Genomic DNA, 21,081 nt, shown 5'->3' on the forward strand with positions numbered 1-21,081 from the left:
CTCCAACAATTCAACTTGATTATGCCATAATAATTTGGTTAGTAAAATCTACTTTTGTTTTTTTCAATTCACATACCAATAAAACAATTATTGTCAGTAAAATTGAAGTGCTGTGCTTAAATTATGGAATGGATTGTAATTTAAAACATGATTTTCCCTCATATGTATACAGAATGATATATTGTGTTCAGATGCAATGTTACTGCAACAATTGGTGACCCAAATTATTTTCACAGTCACTGTAAGACACTGCATATATTCTGTGCTGTCTGGTGCCAAGAAGCATAAATATGATTCTTTTGTGTAAACAAGCAACTAGAAAATTCCAATCTTGTTACTGTGTAATAAGTTTTATGTTGTTTTGGGCAAGAAAATAAAATGAGATTTACAGAGGTTTAGGTTAGGATAATAGGTAAGCAACCATGGTTAAAAATGCCAATAAAATCTATGAGGAACAACAATAGAGCATTGTTAAAGACTATAGCCCTAGTTTTTGTAAATCGTTGTGTTCCAACGTCTCCCTTTTGTGCCACCTGAAGTTTTCATATCAAACTGTTTAATAGGATATGGATATCCTGTTATAAAATGTCATACTGCTGGTACTCCATCCCCAGCAAACATGTCTTGTCTTTCAACCCTTTTTCAAGACTAAAAGTTGCTGAAGAACATCAGGCACCAATACCGTTGTGTGTGGTTAAGTGGCATCCAGAGCCCAAATAAGTTTCTAAATTTTACGTCTGCCCATTTTTCTAAAATATCTGTTGCTGATACAGCTTTATAGCTTATGCAATGTTTAGCTACTTAAAATGGCATTGCAGGATTTTTTCATGTCTGAGTTATGGGCTATATCTGTAGGAAAAATTATAATGTGGAAAATGGTATAAGTGTGGAAAACATGGTGCAACCTTTTTAATATTTACAGTTTGTAAGATAGTTTTTTTTCCTCTGGTGAGTCTTGATAAATAGAATCTTAAACAGAGTCTCAAAGAGGCTGAAATGTCAAGTGTGTTAATTCAAGATAGAACTGCAAATATTAGCTGTTTTGTGTAACTATTCTGGGCTTTCATTATGATTTTGTTCTAACACTATTGTAGATTTACTGGATTGAATAGAGACATTTATGAAAAAAACTGCTGGATTAAACTCCATCCTTTTTTGTTTCTAGCAATTACTTGTCGAAGACAAGATGGAGGCCAGGCTGACATCAGTGAGTGCCTTAAGTACTCTGGCCCATTACCATCCCTAACACAGACATGCCAGATTCCCTGCCAAGATGACTGTCAGTTTACAAACTGGTCAAAATTTTCTTCCTGTAATGGGGACTGTGGAGGAGTCAGGACAAGAAAACGCACTCTTATCGGTAAGAGTAATGAGAAATAATACATCTTTTATCAGTTATTGCTGCTGTTTTGATTAAAACCTGCATTGTTCTGAGATTCTTCTGTGACAAGCAAGGAATGTTTGTCCTCATGGCAGAAAGCATACCTGATGTCACTGTCATGGTTTATATACTGTTGGTGCAACAAAAAAATAACCCCTTGGGAGACCCAACTCCTGTTGTATGTGTCAGGCTCTTGATCACGGGGAAGTGGCTAGCCAGAAGATGGAATAACAGAGGAGGACAGGTCTGCTATGTGTGAATAGAGCACACATAGCAAACTGCAAAGCAGATCATTTCTTTTTCTGACAGGCAAGTCGGCATTAGCTGTAGTTCCAGGGAGGTGAGAGATGTAAAGCATCATAATTAATCAACAATCTGATCCAGTCAAAGAAATAAAAATATCTTTACCTTCATTTGTGTTGAACCTTGTATTATCTGTTCACCAAAAGGAGCAAAATTGTTTGCTATTTAAAAGGTTCTCACAGTATTTTTATTCCAAATCCTGATTCTGCAGCCTGCTTCTGTGCACAAAGAGGTCAGGAAGGTTGCTGGTTTATGCTTTATCATTTGTACAGAATTATGTGCTTGAGATTATCTATTTGTGCTAAGCATTTCATAAATATGGGACAGACCTTTGTCTGTCTATGAGACAAACACTCTTGCAAGAAATTTCTATGAGTTAAAGCTTAAAATACAAAAAATTTTTTCCAAGAACTGCTTTTTTTTCTTAAATTTTATTTGACTGATAGGTTTCAGGCAGATGTTGGAAAATTTAATGAATTTCAAAAAGGATGTAACTCACAAACACTCACTGATTGGTTTAATAGTGTAAAAAAAAGACCTTGGGCTCTTCAACATGATGTAGGGAGTGCGAGGCTCTCAGGAAAGTCTAGAACAACTTTGCTTTGTTCTAGGGAAGGAAAACTTTTCTCATCACATCACTATCAAATGATTTTTGTCCCAAACAAGGCTAAGCAAATTTAATTTTACTAAGACACAAAACTAGATTTGGAAAACTGATAATGAAAACCAGAACAGCCACAGACCTTATTAATGATTTCCATGATTTGGGGGAGGAGGCATTTTTTGTTCGTGTGCATTTTCTGAGCTAAGAGTTGAAGGAACAAATATATATATATATAACAATATGTTTTGATTCCTTGGCAAACAGGATTCTGTGCAAAAACTGTATCTTGACAGCATTATCTTAACCAGATTGAACTATGACCAGATTGAATTGGGTCTGTTTTCTTTGGCTTTGGTTTTTTTTTTTTTACACTAAACTGTAATTGAGGAAAAAATCTTGTTGAAACTCCCTTGGAGCTTCTGTTAGAAAACTTTTTTTATTTTACTTTATTTTAATTGATGACAGACTAATCAACAGTCATCAACAAGTTCAGGTGCTAACCCACTCACATTCCTTTTCCTACTTCTCTGGTCTTGGCTACACTAGGACTTCCCTCTTGCATGGTGTATTGGTGCATGAGAATTGGTACAGCAGCTGAGTACTTTTCAGCCTTAAGCTTTGGTTTACCTCTTTTGAACTTCTTAACTGCAGTCTTGAATGTTGGATTTATAATTAAGCCAGTCCTTTCCCTGGCTGAATGTTTGCTCTCCCAGTTCTTTGTGTTCTCCGTTATTCAGTTGCCTTCATCCAGCAGTTCAGATCACTGCATGAGGCAATATGTTGCTTAATTTTCTGCCTTATTTCTTGAAACAACTAAGAATGCTCTTTTGTGGGTGATTTTCCTCTTCATTAGGCAGAATCTTTTTCTGTCTTGTGACACTTCCTTACTTGCTGTCCTGCATTTTTTGTTAACTGAATAAATGTTTTTTTCCGGTTACACCCAGCCCTTTGCCCCAAACTTTTGCTTGTGATGGACACCCTTCTACTTAAAAACATTTTTTCTTTGACTTCTTTTTATCTGCTCTTTTATTTCTTCCACATGAAATAAATAGAAAAAACCCAAACATTCTCAGTTTCTAAATTATAACTGAAATCTCGAGAGTTGACTTGGCCTCTGTCACAGCACCATTTGCCAATTAGTTTGCATTGTCTGTGGTAGAGGAAAGAGACCTAAGGGGGGTACCCATTAGCAGGCTGAATGTGACTGTCCTGTAACTCTAGTGAACTTGATGCCAGGTTTGCTTCCATGAGGAAAAAACCAAAACACCTGAAAAACATTTATTTATTTTTTAATTTTAAAAAGACAACAAGAAAGAACAAAATCTCTTACCACACTACCAACACTTTGAGATACTTCCCTATCCTGAATTGTCGCCCGTTCAAACTTGCTGAGACTGTGATGTGCTGTGGTGTCTACACTGTGACAATGTGCTACCCATGCTAACATGTAAAGCTGACTTGGAGTGAATTTGGAATTATTTACGGTGAAAACGAGGACAAGGAGTGTATTTTTAATTTGAAGTTGCTTTTTAAACAAAGATAAGCTTTTCTTCTGGTACCTGCTTTCTATTATAAATGAAAGCAGTAGCAAATACAAGCACTAAGGGTGCTGCAAAGTTGGGCTCAGTGCCTTGTTCTGAATAACAAGGGAAGTACAATGGAATACTAATTTACAGTAGTATCTAAGTAAGAAGGACTTTTAAAACTGCTTTTTCAAAGACTTATACATTACTATATTTCATCTGGCTAGCACACAAAGAAAAACTGAGCAAACTTTACCAAAGAGGAGATAAAAAATAGATTTAATGGGAAATGTGAGGTGAGTGGATGGGTATGCTCCACCTGGGGAAGGAAAATGAGAAGAGATTTTAAAAGAAACAAATTGACAGGAGGAACTTATTCTCTTAGGGAGGAAGAATGGTAATTATTAAAAAATATAGAATAACAGGTGATGAAATGAAAGAATTTTGACAGTACAATTGTGGCAACAATTCACGTTACATCCTTCTGCAATTTCTTTTAACTTGAGAGAGTTGGGGTTTTTATCATTAGGCTGCATGCTGATGACGAAATAGGGGGAAAAGGGTATTAATAGCTGAATTTTTAAAGGGTACATCCCAAGCAGTTATGTACAAAGTAAATATAAATATATGGCTTTATTTAAAAAAAAAAAAAAGTTGCCTTTGTGAAAATTGTAGACATTCATTACCTTAGTAATTCAAGTCATTAACCTAACTGAATAAAGATTAATGTAACTAATTTTAGGCATATGTGTTTGATTGCAAGTACTTGTTACAGAAGTCTAAATTATTTTTTTTGTGGAGATGTAAACTGATACAAGCCTTCTAAAATAATTATTCCTTCTTTCTAGGAAAAAGTAAGAAAAGGGATAAATGCAGAAATTCTCAGTTGTATCCTCTGATTGAGAATCAGTTTTGTCCATGTGACAAGTACAGTGCTCAGCCTGTGGGAAATTGGTCAGACTGTATTTTACCAGAGGGAAAGCTGGAAGTATTGCTGGGAATGAAGGTACAAGGAGATATTAAAGAATGTGGACAAGGCTATCGTTACCAGGCCATGGCATGCTATGACCAAAACAATCGACTTGTGGAAACATCACGATGCAACAGTCACGGTATAGAAACCCATTTTCTTTCATCTGTTTACTTATCTGATTTATTTCATTTGACCTAATATATGTACAGGTAGAATTAGCAAATCAGTATTTATTGCTTAGTTTTCATTTTATCCTGAGATACCTTCAAACCCATCACACGTTTTTGCTGGCTTGCAAAATAATAAACTTAATTTTTAGCAATTACTAAGGTGTAATATTCAAAAGTAAAACAATGGTAAATTACTAACTAGGTATTTTAATAGATAAAAGGAAAATCTTCCTGTTTTTACTGATAACTGTACCTGTAAAATTGAGAATAAAGGCATTTTGCAGAGTCAGATCCTCAAAAAATTAACATGGACAGCACAGGACTATTTTGGAAAGGCTGAAATTATTTCCACAGATTCTTTAGATAGCTTTAATCTCCTTAAATAGCCTTATCTCTACCACTTGCTCTTCAGCACCTTAACAGGCATGCATTGACCTGAGTTCAACAGCGCATAGCACTTTCTCTGTGTAATTCTGTCATGTGAAGAACTAGGATGTTTAAAGACTTTATGTTCTTTGTATTCACGTTGCTCCTGGAGGGAACAGAGTTCCTTCCTAAAGTGGATGCATCTGTAACATCAGGATCAAAACTGGCACTTTCTGATTTTCAGTCAGCAAGAAATACGCTAATTTACATCACTGGCATTTTTGTGTTCATTTGTTTTCCTGCTTGCAGGGCAAAATTTTATCTGAGGTATTGGTATGAAAAGCTGGCTTAGTGCCATTAAAAGGTCAATGTAAGTTTAATTTGTATATTTGTTGTGCTTTATAATGTTAAATTAAGATAAACAGAAATGTAATGTATTTACTTGGATAAAGTTAAAATAGCTAATCAAAGAAATGGGATAACTAAAGGGATTTTAATTAGCACTATTAATTTCTGTTTAGAGCTATGATAAATTAGAAACTGTGATTTGATGGAAAAGTCAGCATTCGGGTTAATACCTCAAAGCAAAGCTGGAGGATAATTTTGTGAAATGTTTTCTCCCATTCTTATTTTTATTCTAAATCATCTTTTGCTGTAGTTAGCTCATACTGAAACATCAGTTTGCATAAATGTATCTGAATGACAAAGTCATGAGCTTTTCCTCATTTCTTCATTGATTTTTTCTTTTTAAGAAACTTTATATGACAGTATGCTAGAAATTGGTATTCTTTCACCATCAAATCCAGAGTGACTAATGAAAAGTTGAAAATTATAAAAGAAATTAAGTCCATGGGGAAACTAGAGGAACTGATGGTCTACTGGCAGTCAGTTTCTGTTGATTTGAAGAATGGGCACAGTCAGAGTTTATGTCAACAGCCAAGGGATGACAGATGAGGGAAGAAGCTGTCCAAGAGCAAATTGTAGGTGTTCCATGTGGTAAGTAATATGCTGCTTAAAGTAGCTTGCAAAAAGAGGTGGGAACTCTTTGTAGAAAATGAGTATGGACACAAATACTTTCAAGCCCTGCCAGTGCATGTCGGGGTGCAATTCATTGCAAGTATCAGATAGATAAAACAGGAATAAAAAATGGGAAAAAAGGATATTCTCAGTCCTCTCTTCTTACCCTATTATAATTCTTCATGATAGTAATTTCTAATTTAATTAATTTTATCAGTGAATGTCACCTATATTCACAGTGACCACAACAAATAATAGTGCAGTGAAAAAACTACTAACACTATATTGTTATTATACCTACTATACCCAGGACTACTGTTTACATGCTGTTAGCACTAGCAGGCTCCAAAGACAACCTTCCCATAACACTATATAGCATTGTTTTGTTGTGTTTTTCCTTTCTACAGTTCCATCCCATTTTTCTCATGGGAGACTTTTAAGTCTCTTTTAGCTCTCTTTGTAAACTGGAAAAGTTTGTGAGAATATTTTACTATATTTATTGCAGGTTGGGAAAATATTTGGGGTTTTTGGATGGTTTTGTTTTTAATTCTTTCTCTCTAGAACAATTTATTAAAGTATGTGGCTTTTTACTTCTTTTTCTTCTCCCTAATTTCATTACGTGGCTCTGATGATGAAGACCTCATGATCATGTTTTCTCATTAGCCCCATTTGAGGGAAAGAGTACTTTTGTCTTGACCTATGGTATAGTGCACAGGCAGATGAAGTTTGGAATCGTGGTTGAACTAATCCTGTTTTTCTTGCACTTCCTAAACTTGTTGGACAGGAACGTCCAACAATGAACATGAACAGGAAATGAGGTTTCTAACCTGACTTTGGTGCTAAGGAATTAAAGTGATGCTAAAGACTGTGCCTTGCTTTCCAGTAGCTCTTCTAGAGAAACTGTATTATTGATGGGTGTGTAGATACACAAAGTACAGATTATTTCTAGTGTTTACCTGATTTAGTGTCTGCCTTCAGCATTTTTTAGGTTTAGTGTAATTTTGCAGATACGAGGGGGCTAAAACAAATGATACATGTATTTTGGTCTAATTTCAATGTATGCTTGCTGCCTTTTCTGAATATCTGCTTTGTATTCGTGGTTTACATTCTGGCGATTTGTTTTATTTTCCTCAACATGTATAAACTGCTGTTTTGCCAGTTAAACATTATTTTATATCTTGTGAGGATTTATGATGTTTTTCTTGTTATTTTCATGCCCTTGGTGTATGACAGTTCTTTGGTTTGGCATCATCTTTAGATTTCAGTGTGCTGTTTGTTTTTTTCTTTAAGAACAAACATAAAAGCTATATTATGCCATATCAACAAGGGACTTCTGTGGTATCACAATAGCTACCCCACCTGCTAGCAAATAAAAGTGCCTTGTAGCTTCCCATCAATCTGCTTTTACTTTTTCAAGCTAAACTTGACAAGACTCATAATTCAAGCCTGCTTGGGTTATTTTTGTAAATTCTAACAGAGTTGCTTGCTTCCCTATAGAAATGATAGCACTGAATTTTTCACTAATTTTGTAACTTAACTGAATAGGAAGAGTCATGTTTGCCTGCTGTGTTATCTGCTTATTCAGAAATCTGTTTTACTGTTAGTTCCTTTGAGCCTGTTACTTCTTTTCCAAGTACAGTATGGAATCACAGTTTTTGTAGGATGTGATTTGACAAATTTGCTTGGACTAGGAAAGAATTCAAGATTATTATTTGAGGGAAGGTGTTTCCTGTGCAGGAGACTTACACAGGCTTTCCTAATCTCCTGACACTGGGAAGTCATGAGGTGGGAAATGAGGATAATTGTTTCTTCACCTGTGACAGCATCCTCTGAATCTGACAAGCAGGACAAATGACACCCACACTGATATTATTAATATATCATGGCATATGTTGTGTGATATAATAAAATGCCACAAGAAACTCAGATTGCGAGACTGTCAAAAGTTTTATGTAAATACTGCCTTGTAAATTTGTGAGGCCGTGAACAGGTCAGTGTTTCAAAACATGCTGTTTTGAGTGGGAAGAATCAGAAGACAGACCTGCTCTTCAGTGCCAAATAATTATTAAGCAGTTTGCTTTGAGAAATGATGTCTGTTTATAATCACAATTCAGTTGAGTTTGGAAAGAAAAGGTAAACAGAAGCAGAAGAAAAAATACTTCAGAAATCTTTTCACTACTTGACACATCTCAGTTTCAAAGGATTTGAGAGTAGTTAACTAATGTTTTAACAGACACCAAGAAGCTAAACAAATGATTCAACAAAAGGAAGACCCCTAAATTAATAGACCTATAAGAAGATTCTTGTTATAATCTTTGAAATTTTGAGTGCAGATGTGAAGTCCCCAGTATGGACAAGTTTCTCAGAAGGACAGGTGTGATGACAACTCTGAACAAAAGGCAAAAATATTAGCTAGGTAAGAAGACTGGAGAAGAATAGGGCAGAGTCCTTTTGCAAGGTACCTTAGTTTTCTGGTGTTTAAAAGGTTTTTCTAGAGAAATACCAAACAGCTGAAAATAGACCTAAGTTTCTTTTTTATCTGTATTTTTTCAGTATTTTATATACTTAATGTTTTAATTTGTCTTTTTAAAAAAATTAAGTTTTCAAGTTTGAGGTAAATTTGTTGATGAAAGAGATAGCACCATTCAGTGGCCATTTGAAATATTCTGCCTCTGGTATTTTTCAGCTGTATCAGTTTGGTGAAGTGTGGGCAGGAGCTAACAGCTGACATTTGTCAGCAGATGTGGTAATGTCAGCTGAAATAGGTAACTGAGCTGCTGTTTACCTGTTTTCCTTAACGGAAGACATGTAAATTGCTCTTTTTCTCATTCCTGCTTTGAGTTTGCTTGATAGTCAAGTCTGAGAGGTTTTTTCCATTAGAAAAACAGCAGTTGTTTTTCATAGCTTTATCCCTGTCATCACTGGTATACTAGAGCTTTCTGGATAAATGACATGTGTCTGACACCAATCTGTTTGAGTGTATTTGTGAAAAAAAATTGAGTCTCTTCATCGCCCCTTTAAACTGTAACTTGGAATTTTCATCACAAAAAATCAAAACCAAACCACTGGCACGCTTATGAGCTACAGTATTTACTCTTCAGTATTTAGTTTTCCTCCATAGTATATCAATTATGAATCATGACCCACATAAGCTAAGCAGTGGTTGTGTTTACATGCATGTAGTGAAGGCAGTAGTAGCATGGCAGACAGATGCAGCATTTTTATATAGGTCGTATTACCCTTCTTAATTCATGTCAGTTTACTGTTAAGACCTTAGGCACAGTCAACCAGTCCAGGATAGTTTGTCTGCTGCCTTATTAGTGTGAGATTATTTCCCCCTTTAGCATTAATTAAATGAGATGCATTGATTTGTGCTGACTCTACAAAGCCCTCCATGGCTACAAGGCTTATGCGGGGGATTAGAGAGGAATATCTGTGTATCAGTGAATACTTTTACAACAGCTGCTAGGAGTATTGATGTGAATCGAGGAATTTTGTCATTAATTGCTTATGTGTGTGTGATAGTAAAATCTCGTAAGTTATAGCAGACTCTACAGTGTCCAGAATGTCAGTTAAATCTTTCTGTATCCACTTGTATTAGTTTTTTTTAAAATCAGGGGGTTTTCATTTTCAATATTCTAACCTGAAGCAATGCAAATTTATCAACCAAAAAAAAAATAAAATAGCAGTGTTAAAATTTAATCAAGACTTTCTTTTGAGTGTTTATTCTAAAATAAATAGATTTCCCATAGGAGATTCCAATCTAGTATGGTAGCAGGCTTAGGTACTCAAGTTGTTACTAGGATACTTTGTTGTTTCATAGCTTATATCTTTTCTAAGATTTTATTTTTAAATATGCAAGATGCGATATTTTTCCCCTAGGAAAGTGCTACCTAGTAGTATTTCTGCACTAGAAATACTATCTTAGGCCTCTGCTTTATGATGCCACCATATCTGCCCTATCAACAGGACATCAGTCATGAAGCAATCATCCATCAACTCGGAGACCTGTAGTTAGTTCACCAGAGACAGAACTGCTGATGCAGAAGATAGCTAAGCATTAACAATTGCTCTAAGGTTCTGAGGCACTGAAGGGTAATCCTGAAAAAGAAAGAAAAAAGTCTTACGAAGTTCAATCTATCTTTCCATGGTTAAGCAGAAATGTAAATAGTCTTGTGAAATACATATATTCTGTTACAAGTGAAATGCAAGTAATTGTAATTTCCTCTGTCCTGGAAGATGAGATCCAAGAACTTAGTATTTCCCTGGAAAAAAAAAAAAAAAGCCTGTATTGAAGAACCAACAACCTGCGAAGCAGGAGCATAACTGTGTCAGTCCTAAGGAGAAAAGAGTTCATGTAAACACTTTCTAAGATGTCTTCACCCTTTGACTCAAGAAGTCAGTCTGTTCCTACATGTTGCATATACAGTTTGTGGAGAAAAATCTTATATCCACCAACTTAACCTGCTTTGTCATTCGACAAAGTGTGAAGTCCATTAAAGTCCTCCATTATAAATTATCCATCACATCTACTAATGACTTTGTTCTAGGAGTCCAGATTTTATAGCCAATTAGCAATGGGACAGTAAACCTTTCTCTTTTAATAATGAGTTCAGTTCATAATCCTAGTGGTTCAAAACCATTTGTTAAATTGTGATTCAGTAATAAATCTTTAATGATAAAATAGCCATGTTCTCACTAACAGTAGTCAACTGCCCATTTCACATCCTTGTGAAGTTCAACTGGTAAGAGCTGAAATAATTGAGAAACTACTGCACTGGGAAAAGGAATAGGCCTTAAAAGAGGCAAGCATCTCCGTCCAATACAGAATCACAGAATCACTGGATTGGAAAAGACTTTTAGGATCATTGAGTCCAACCATATCTGTCCTCTACTAAACCATATCTCTAAGCACCTCGTCTACCCATCTTTTAAATATATCCAGGGTTGGTGACTCAACCACCCCCCTGGGCAGCCTGTTCCAGTGCCCAGCAACCCTTTTGGTGAAGAACTTTTTCCTAATGACTAAACTGAACCTGCCCTGTCACAGCTTGAGGCCATTCCCCCTCATCCTATAACTTGTCGTTTGGTTAAGAGACCAACACCTACCTCTCTACAACCTCCTTTCAGGTAGTTGAGGTCTCATCGGCTTCTTCTTCTCCAGGCTAAACAATCCCAGTTCCCTCAGCCTCTCCTCATAAGGCTTGCTCTCCAGACCCTTCATGAGCCTGGTTACCTTTCTAAGTATCATTCTGGACTATGCAACATCAATGCTTTGTATCACAGCATACCAGGGTTTTATATCTCCAGCATCCCTCCAATGTTGTTGGGAAGGGAAGAGCTGCAGGGAGAAGGACGAGTTACAGGAAGAATGCAGTGAAATATTTTTGACAGGAGGAGAAACAGGATCTCTGATCTCCAGCCTTTATAGTGTTGGTCTTCTATTTCAATGTCCCTCTCTCATATTCACACTCTTTTCCTCGTGAGTTCTTCGCAGCTGCTTCACTGCTCTCATTCTTTCTGTCTTGGTAATTTCTTGCTCGTTCTTTAAACCTCAAGTCTCCAGCATGCCATTTGCTGCAAGTAAATTACACAAACCTGTCTGTGTAATATTAATTGTATTATATCCCACCCTACAGACACCCCCACGCCCCCCCATTAGAGGACTGTTTCTTTAATAAGATTTTACGCTGTTTAACACAAGGGGCATCCTTTCAGGGATGATTAGATCAGAGTGGAAACGAGATTAGAAAGTGAAAAATGGCTCATTCATGTCCTTTTTATGTCAGAAATTGCATCACCAGTTCTATTTGCATGTAATATTTCTGGCTTTCTATGTTTTTTTTCTATCACAATAAGCTTTCTTCTCACTTGCTAGTTTTTTTACAGTGCAGACAAAGTCTACAAATACAAGCACCCAAAATTTAACAAAAATAAAAAGAAGTACAAAAATGTTCCTGAACATTTACTTTCTTGGATTTGGGAGGCAATTACTGTCAACTTCTGGAGATCACTCTTAATCACCCTAAAAGACATGGTGACACACATAGAAAGGCATCTGAGGTGATAATATGCTTCAGAGAAGCTTTTTCTGAAAAGTACCATTAGATGAGTAGTAAATGGAGTGGAACAAGTAATTTGCAACAAGTTTTGTTGGTTTTTTTTTTTTTTTTTAAGTTCAGTCGTCTGTCTTGGCTAGAGAAATAGCTGCAAGCAATTTGAGGTCTGCTTTTGCCTTGGCTCTAAGGGAGACCAGTGGCCCAGCTAAATAGTCTGCTGAGAAAAATAGTGAGTTGTCTGAGCAGGGGAAAAGTATGCTAGGGGATGAATATGCCAAAAACTTTTTAATGTCAGTTATACCGGGGTTGTTTTCATTCTACACACTAATTACCTATAGAATGCAAATCAGAGGCCACAGTCTTTTTATTTCTTTGCTTTGCCTTCTATTTTCATTTGTTGGACTGTTCATTGCATTTTGCTCTCTGGTCAGGAGATACCAGAGCAGGCTCTTGAGGGCATTGCATTCTGTTTGTGCTTCACCAAGATATTACTTTTGGCAGGATGTTTGTTTATTTTCTCTTCTTTCTTTGTTTTCTGTCCCTATGCAGTATGTCTTCACAATTCTCTTGACTCTATGTTCTGAGCCGTTTATTTTCCCCTTCTCTTCCTGTCTTTTCTTATCCTTTCCTCTATTCCCCCTCAGTTTCTCTTTTGTCTTGTGTCTCCTCTGTTATTTTGATTTCTGACTTGTAACTTGTCTATTTTTTTTTCTCCTTCTATTTGGAGAAGGCTTGGAAGGTGTGAAACTCCTTTCTGGATCCCTTCATTCTGTTCAAGTCCTTGATCTATTTTTTAACCAGTGTTCTTAGTGTGCCAGTGGTTAGGAGTGTTTTATGGTTACATAATAATAAGTGGGTTTTTTCTCTTGGCTCTCTAAAATTGTTCCACATTTCCAGTAGCTTCAAGCCTTCCTACCTTGTAGAGCTTTTTTGTATGCCTTTAATGATTGACTCTATTCTTGTTCTCTTCTTCACGTGTCTTTTCCATTCTTCTTGTTTGGCTCATTAATTTTCACATAGGGACTTTCAGTCTTGATGCCAGCTTCTCTGAGGAAATATGAAGGAGGGAGACGAGGGAATCATTGACCAGATATCCTAGAAATAGCATAGGAAAGAGCTATATGATGATCAGGAGCTATTCCATGAAGCTTTTAGGATCAAGGACCCTGTCTAAGATTGTGGTTCAGTATTTTTTCATTATGAAGAGGGTGGGAAATGTCAGTTAACCCACTATGTGCTCTCCAGAATGCATTAGCATATAAACAAGCATGTAGTTTTCCATATTGTGACTTTTACTAAAACACTATACTATGTTCTATGCTAAAGCAGTTTTAGTGGCTGACTTCAATGTGTGTATTTCATAATTAGTGTGAAAAAAATTGCTGTACTGGTATGATTTCAATTGATATTTTATGGAATAATGAGGACTACAGCTCATTGTAATTAAAATGTTACCTGGGATTTACATATAGTATAGTGTATTTGATACCACATCTGTCTGCAAGATTCTAAAACTTTTGTTCAGCTTTTTGGCTAACATTCTCATTTTCTCAGAAAAAGTTTTATTGTCCTTGCTTAGATGAGCTGAAAGGAAATAAAGCAAAATAGTTTCTAATTTTTTTAATCATTTTAGTTGAGCACGTTCCACGCAGGGTCCTCTTGGTAGGCTATGCACTATGCCCATGCAATAGTTAACCAAGTCCCAAAATATGATATCCCAGAGAAGATCTTTTTCTATGACTAAGGCAGATTGTAAAGATCCCTTTGAGATTAGTTAAGACAAATTTAAAATAGCTCAGAGGTTTATGGAAGTTCTTAAAGTCTTCTTGAAGCAGCCTGAAGCCATTAGTGTTACCTGCTTTAGAATGTACAGCATACTTGAAGCGAAATTTTTTTTTTCCAGATATTAATTACAGAGGCAGATGTTTACAAATAATTATGGTGCAGTAAAAAGGTTTCTCCAGAAAACAATTACTTAGAAGTTACATTGAATGTAAGGGCAGCATTTCAGAATCTCAAGAAAAAATCATGAAAAGCAGTAAAATCTTCTTGTACATCTATCAGACAATAAATATCACTAAACATTTTATTGCTTAGAGGGAATCGTTACTTTTAACTTTCTTGTTATGGACCCTTTTCGTTCACGAATTTCTTGATTATATGAGTATATGTTTTTGTATAGTGCCTGAGAGCTCATGTTAAAAGCTCTTTTCTGGTGAAGACTGAGTTTTATATTTATGCAAAGTTCAGCATAGGATGAGGCTCTGAGATAGGATGCATCTGATTTCTAAGACTCAGAGATGTCAGGTAAGGTGAAATGTAATCAATTTTGCATTCACTACTGCAGGGCAATCTGTGTCACCACCTCTGATACACAGTGGTATGATTTTCAAAAACATATTTTGTCTAACACAGTGTACCTTTCATACAGTATCACTGAGGTGGTCAATCAAACAGCAAGTTATTTAATAAACATGCTTGTACTTCAAGCTAATAATGCTGTAGCCATTTTAAGGAAGATCCATTTGGTGAAAGGTAGTTCCTCAGTGCTCAAATTCAGGATGTGCTCTGTATATTTATTTAACTGGTCAACACTTTCAAACAGAGGAAAGCTATATAGTATAAAATCATCACCTGAGTTTAACCATAAAATATTCTGAAGGTTACTGTATTTTTCAAAATCTGAACCCAACCCTTCTGTTCTTTATATCTAAAACAAATTAATGGAAGGGAATAGAAATAGCTATATGGTATTTAAATCTTTTAAGTATTCTTGTTTTTTACAGACCTTGTGATTGTTTGCCATTGGTTGCTTTTAGAAGAGACAGAATGGCTTTACTTACAAGTATCGGTTAAAAACACAAAGCTGCTGACATCAGTTTGAACTAAAAAAAATAAATAATCAAGGTATATGAGAAGCATTTGAAACCATACGTAGCAAACTCTGCAAAACCATTTGAGGATGATCTTATCCAAATATATATTAATTTTGCAACTGTCTTCATCAAATACTTTAATTGACTTTTAGATGCACTGAGGTTTCTTTAGAGTGAACATTTGCCAACAGGGAATATATTGCAGGCCTGACACAGGAAAGGAGAGAGGAGAGTTCATATAGGTTTAGGGTATAGTGGTAGTAAAAATGCAGTAAAGGACAGCTTTTTTGAGGTTTTATAGCTGTAAATATTGGCATAAAAGGCACATATTGTAGAACTATGGCATATGTTGCTTTTGAAAGAAAGACATATTCACTTCTTCAGTGAATTGAGGCCTCCTGTTACTCCCTGCAGACCATGTCATACCCCTTTCCAACCTCTCAGGACCGATGACTTATCCAAACCAAACATCTGCTTTTCCATTCAGTGCAATTATTCAGTGTGCTACTAGGGGCAGATGGTTGTTAATCGGCAGATCATTAATGTGGCAGGCCACTCTCTCTTTCTAGCCTTAGAAAGGTCACAAGGTGTTAAGTTCCCTCGCTCCAGGCTGGTAAGATGCATATCTTTTGATTCAGTTGGGTTTTTTTTGATGTGTAACTGCAGTAGAATTATTTGATAAAATTATGGAGGAGCTTTTAATCAAACCTTTTTTCTTTAAAGAAAAATACTGGTTTTGCAGGGTAAGACTGATGCAACCTAGAGACGGGTTAGTGTCAATTACACTATAGCTGTCAGAAAGTTTGAATGCTGAAAGCTGGTGAGTGTGAATCCTAATCACATAACAGTAAGGATGCTCAGCTGCTTCTCTAACACAGTCTCCAGCTATGTGTCAATTTTCTGCAGAATTTAATTTAGCCCTAATGATGAAGAAATCTCTCTATTCACACAGTCCTGTCAAGTCAAACTTTGGACAATCTAAATGAAGTAGACTGGAGCTTCAGGGAGAAGTGGCAGAGTGACATGCTGAAGAGATTTCACTTTCTTTTCCATTCATGCAGGTTATATTGAGGAAGCCTGTATTATTCCATGTCCCTCAGACTGCAAGCTCAGTGAGTGGTCCAACTGGTCTCGCTGTAGTAAATCCTGTGGGAGTGGGGTAAAGGTTCGGTCTAAATGGCTCCGTGAAAAACCCTACAATGGTGGAAGACCCTGCCCAAAGCTAGATCATGTCAATCAGGTAATTTGCTTTATATTTACATTATCAGTATAGCTTTTTCTGTACCTCACACAACCCTTTTATTTGTATTGTTTGGTCATGTTGAAAAACCATACAACATAAGAGGCAGATGTATGTAGAAGGAGGGTACGTTTAGGCTTAGATTTCCTCACTTAGCATAGGATCTGCCTTTACTGCTTGCTAATCTGCAAGAATTTAGCACATTATCTGAATTGCAGATTGGAGACTTTAAAACATTCTTACATGCAAATTGTGAAGACCACATCTCCGAGGATTTTGTCTTACAATGGGTAAAATGTCTAATAACAGTTACTCAAACTGGTAAGATTCTACATATCATTCCCCAACCAACTTACATCCAAAAGAAAATTAAAACTTCTCAGACACTCATACAGTATCATCCTAGTGTTCCTTAGTGGGATTTAGTTAAGACTAAGGTACACACTTGCCCTGGCACTGAGTTCCAGTTGTCCCACTAACCATATTTGGCTTTCCAGTATGGAACAGTCTGGCTGCACGACCTCTTGAAATGAAACTAAGCCAGAAAATGTGATCCAAGAGCACACTGGGAGTGCTTTGACCACTAATGAGAACTTATTTTTCGGGACCAAGTTTAGCACTGGTCCAAGTCAAACCCCTGAAGCTTGTTTGCTTCTGGTTGCTTTGAGAGTTTTAGAAAGAAAAACCTTCATTATAAATTAACATATGCTCTTCAGAGTTGATTTATATTCACATTACTGATGAATTTAATTTAGCCTGCAGAAGCATGTTAGATAGCCACATGATCTTCTCTGTAAATATTCAAAGATTGTGGGGGGGAAGTGTTGTCAATTTGCATTTGAATAAAAATGCATGTACTTAATATTATCCTATTGACATTTTGCTAGCACAGAGTAAAACGGCTTGTTGATCTAATTTTCTACTGTAGAGAAGGTAATTAGTTCTAATTTAGAAAATAATAAGTGTTAAACTGCAGCTAATAAACTAAGTTTGTGATCTACTTTAACAAAATACAAACTAGAATGAGGGTTGCTGGATTTGGGTCAGCATGTAAATATGCTTTAAATTACGAGGAACGTGTTTCAATAGGAACAAATTATAGCCTATGCAGAAGTCTTTTCCCTTCTTTAATATTCATGTAGTACATAATAGACTTGTATTTTTCTGCATCAAAGGTGATTCTGCTAGAGGTCTGTTAGTCACTTGTATGCAACACTATTGCCCTCTACTGGTACTCTGACTCGAATTTGATTTGTGGCAACGTTGCACCGTACTTGACAAATAATAATTAGAAGATTCAAAATGTAATTATTGAAAAACTAGATTGAAATATAGTACTTTCAGGAGAAGGGAGCTCTACAGATAAGATAGGAATGTTGAAGAGTACAGTGGCTGTATCTTTCAATTTTAAATATGTTCATTGTCAATTCAGAAACATGCAGGGAATACACCTGCATTCTAATTTTGAGTTCATTAATAATCTAAATGTTATGCACCATTCATTTCGATGGAAAACTACTGACTCTTCAGAACATTAATATTCAATTATTAAGTGTATTTTTTACTTATGTATTTAATAGATATATAATGTGCCTATTTGCATACACACAAAGAATAGGGGTTAGACTAAGAATTATGTGTAAGATGATGTACAGAGGGACTATGATGTAAAGTGTGATCTAGAAATTATGAACTCTGTGGAAAGATTGTTATGTGTTGTCTAGCCCATGGGAAGGAGAATGCTGGCAGTCTACTAGCATCTACGTAGAAGGCAGTTGCAAAGAAGGAGGAAATAATCAATTTTACATGCCCGTCGTGAATAGGATAAAAAGGAGTAGGCTTAGCCTGCTGCAAGCAGATTTGGGTTAAGCCTTGGGAAAACTTTCCAATGGTAAGGCTACTGAACATTGAAATGAAGTGCTTAAGACATCTTTCAAGCTTCAAGAGCAAGTCACTCAATGCCTCTCAGGGCTGACAGGTATGAGCAGAGAGAATGCTAGATGTCTCATTGAGGGTCTTTCCTCCTGGGCCATGCATGCCAGGGTGACTTCCTAAATGAAGCTTGTTCAGTGCCCACTTCACTAAGCTAAAAGTCTTCATAATTACAATGATAATAGAGTCAGGTTTACTATAAAATCATGTCAATGGCCTTCAGAGGATTTCAAATGAAGAGGCTAATCTGAGACTGTTAGAGAAAATGACATCCCTTTCTTCACTGGTTGCAGGCATTATTCGGCCCCTTGTCTGGCAAGCCGGGGTACAATCCTGACATCCCCAAACTGCCATGGCCTGCAGTCATATACAGAATGTTAGCATAGTTACAGAGTGCCAGCAGCATCAGGAGAACACAACTAAACACATGCAATGTAATGTAGAGTTCTCCTTTGGCTTTCTGGCAAGATATCCAATGTTTATGTTAGTGGAAAGGCAGCTGAATATGTGGGATTTACTTATTTCTGCTTATGCTAACCAGGATGAGATATGCAGAGAAATTTCCTTAAATTAAGGCTTCCCTATTCTCATTTTAGAATTCCTGGACAAGAATAAATAAAGCGCCACTTCCCATGTGCCTATAAATTGTGCAGAGTATAGTACCTTCCTTAATAACCATCTTTATATGAGTTAATATTTGTGTAGTTTAGAGAAGTCCCAAATATGGTGATTTTGTTGGTCATTTTGTGCATAGACTGATCAGTTGCATAGTGATATATCACAAGGCAATTTTTTTTGTGACTGGCAGTAATTTGTTGCATTTAACTGGTAAGCTATTAAACCATCAGCCCTCTTTTTCTTCCCAAGTAGTGTTGCTGAAAAGAAAAGAAGATGTTGTTTCAGACAATGTCTTACGTTGTCTAGAAACACTAGATGTGCTGACCTGATACCAGAATGAAGTTAGCTGATATAAGGTATTTTTGAGGGAATGGGCTTTAAGTACTCTGTGCACAATTGAGATACTGAGTGAAGGACTTAGGAACTTTGGAAGGATGAGAACTGCCAGTTCCATTTAATTTTCCTGAATCTATTGCACTTAATGCTGTCAACAATTTAAATTAATAGCGAAGTCAAATATCCTCTCCAAAATCATTGAGGATTTTCTCTTGTCTTAGGGAAATTGGTTTCCCTACTGTGTGAAGAGTTGATGCTCATTATAGGCAAAAAGGAAAAACAGTTTTATTGTCTGTTAGAGACTGAGAAAGAGACTATCTAATTTACAGTCTCTTCCCACTGCTTGCGATTCGTAAACTTTTTTTTTTCTTTCAAGGGGAAAGTTCTTGCAGAAATTCTTTATGACAGCAAGGGAGATCCAAGAGGAAAAAATTGATGCCTTTTGTTTGACAGAAGTCATAGATAACTGTTTGTAATCAAAGCTAAATGAATGCCATTTCAGTACCTGTACATCACTAATAATTCTTGCTTTTTATCTTTGTTTTTTCTTTTGGTTTCATGAAAATACTTTCTTCAGGCTCAGGTAAGAGTTTCTAAAATAGAAAGATAACCTTTGCATGTGTTTCCCTATTGTGCTCCAATGTGTACATTATCTGTCCTTTTTTTTATAAAGTATGTTTGAGGAAATATATGGAACACCATATAAGGTACTATAAAAATACTATTTCAAAGCTGTATTCAAATTTAAACCTAATACTTATGCTGGTATGTAAATATATTAGAGTGATTTTAGGTATCCAAAAGGAAAAATAAAATGAAGCAGTATTTATTGTTATAATTTAAATTGAGTTCACCTCTCTTTGGAAATAAAAAAAACCCACAACTATTAACAGTGGGATGGAATAGTGGAGGAGAGATGTGTAGGATAGAAGTAAAGTTTTGGCAGCATTTTTCTAAAAGTTATACCTGTGAGCTAGCCCAGTTGCACATCTCATGTTAGTTACGTTGATATTGTTGGTGGAAATGGCATAGGGAGTGTCTTAGCTTCTGACTTTCTGATATTTCTATGGTTTTCTATGGAATATTTTATCTGTAGCATTACCAAAACCTCTAAATCAACAAGTTTACATTTTTTGCTCTTATCAAAAAGAGCAGCAACCCTTTTGTGCATGATTGCTGTTGCGTGTTTATCTTACTTGTGTGCAACGAAATTGATGCTTAGTGTGGGTTCCAGGTATATGAGGTAGTCCCCTGCCACAGTGACTGCAGCCAGTATGTATGGGTTACTGAGCCCTGGAGTGTCTGCAAGGTGACCAATGTGGACTTAAAAGAGAACTGTGGAGAAGGTGTTCAAACGAGGAAAGTCAGGTAAAACAGTATTGCTCCTCCTTCACTGTAGAGTGCCTTCATTTTCGGTCATTCCTGGTTTTAATTTGATGTAATTCCATGTAATGTATAGCGGTAAATCCAGCCATAGTGTACTGAACAAGAACCCTGCTTGATATAAATGGGAACAGCTTCAATGAATGCAGTATGGCTCTATCTACTCATTATGGACATATGTCTTGATTCCAAGTTTATAAACAAAGTATATATTTCAATTTTTATTCTACTTCAAACACAGTAAGGTATGATTTTAGTGCTTTTCTGAATGGTATAATGGTCCTCTTTACATATATATGA

At 36.1% G+C, this 21,081-nt stretch overlaps 1 protein-coding gene across 1 annotated transcript in view; it reads left to right on the forward strand.

The window, feature by feature from the left end:
- The window catches only part of THSD7A (thrombospondin type 1 domain containing 7A), a gene marked incomplete at both ends in the record, with an annotated part of 276,654 nt that overhangs the window by 229,496 nt on the left and 26,077 nt on the right, over positions 1 to 21,081 (forward strand). The window contains 4 exons of the mRNA XM_084260677.1: positions 1,166 to 1,360; positions 4,660 to 4,923; positions 16,334 to 16,512; positions 20,621 to 20,766. Of these exons, the coding sequence (XP_084116803.1) occupies positions 1,166 to 1,360; positions 4,660 to 4,923; positions 16,334 to 16,512; positions 20,621 to 20,766 (784 nt within the window). The remainder of the gene's footprint in view (positions 1 to 1,165; positions 1,361 to 4,659; positions 4,924 to 16,333; positions 16,513 to 20,620; positions 20,767 to 21,081) is intronic.

Source organism: Gallinula chloropus (genome assembly GCF_964237585.1).
Source record: "Gallinula chloropus genome assembly, chromosome: 2".
Taxonomy (NCBI): Eukaryota; Metazoa; Chordata; class Aves; order Gruiformes; family Rallidae; genus Gallinula; species Gallinula chloropus.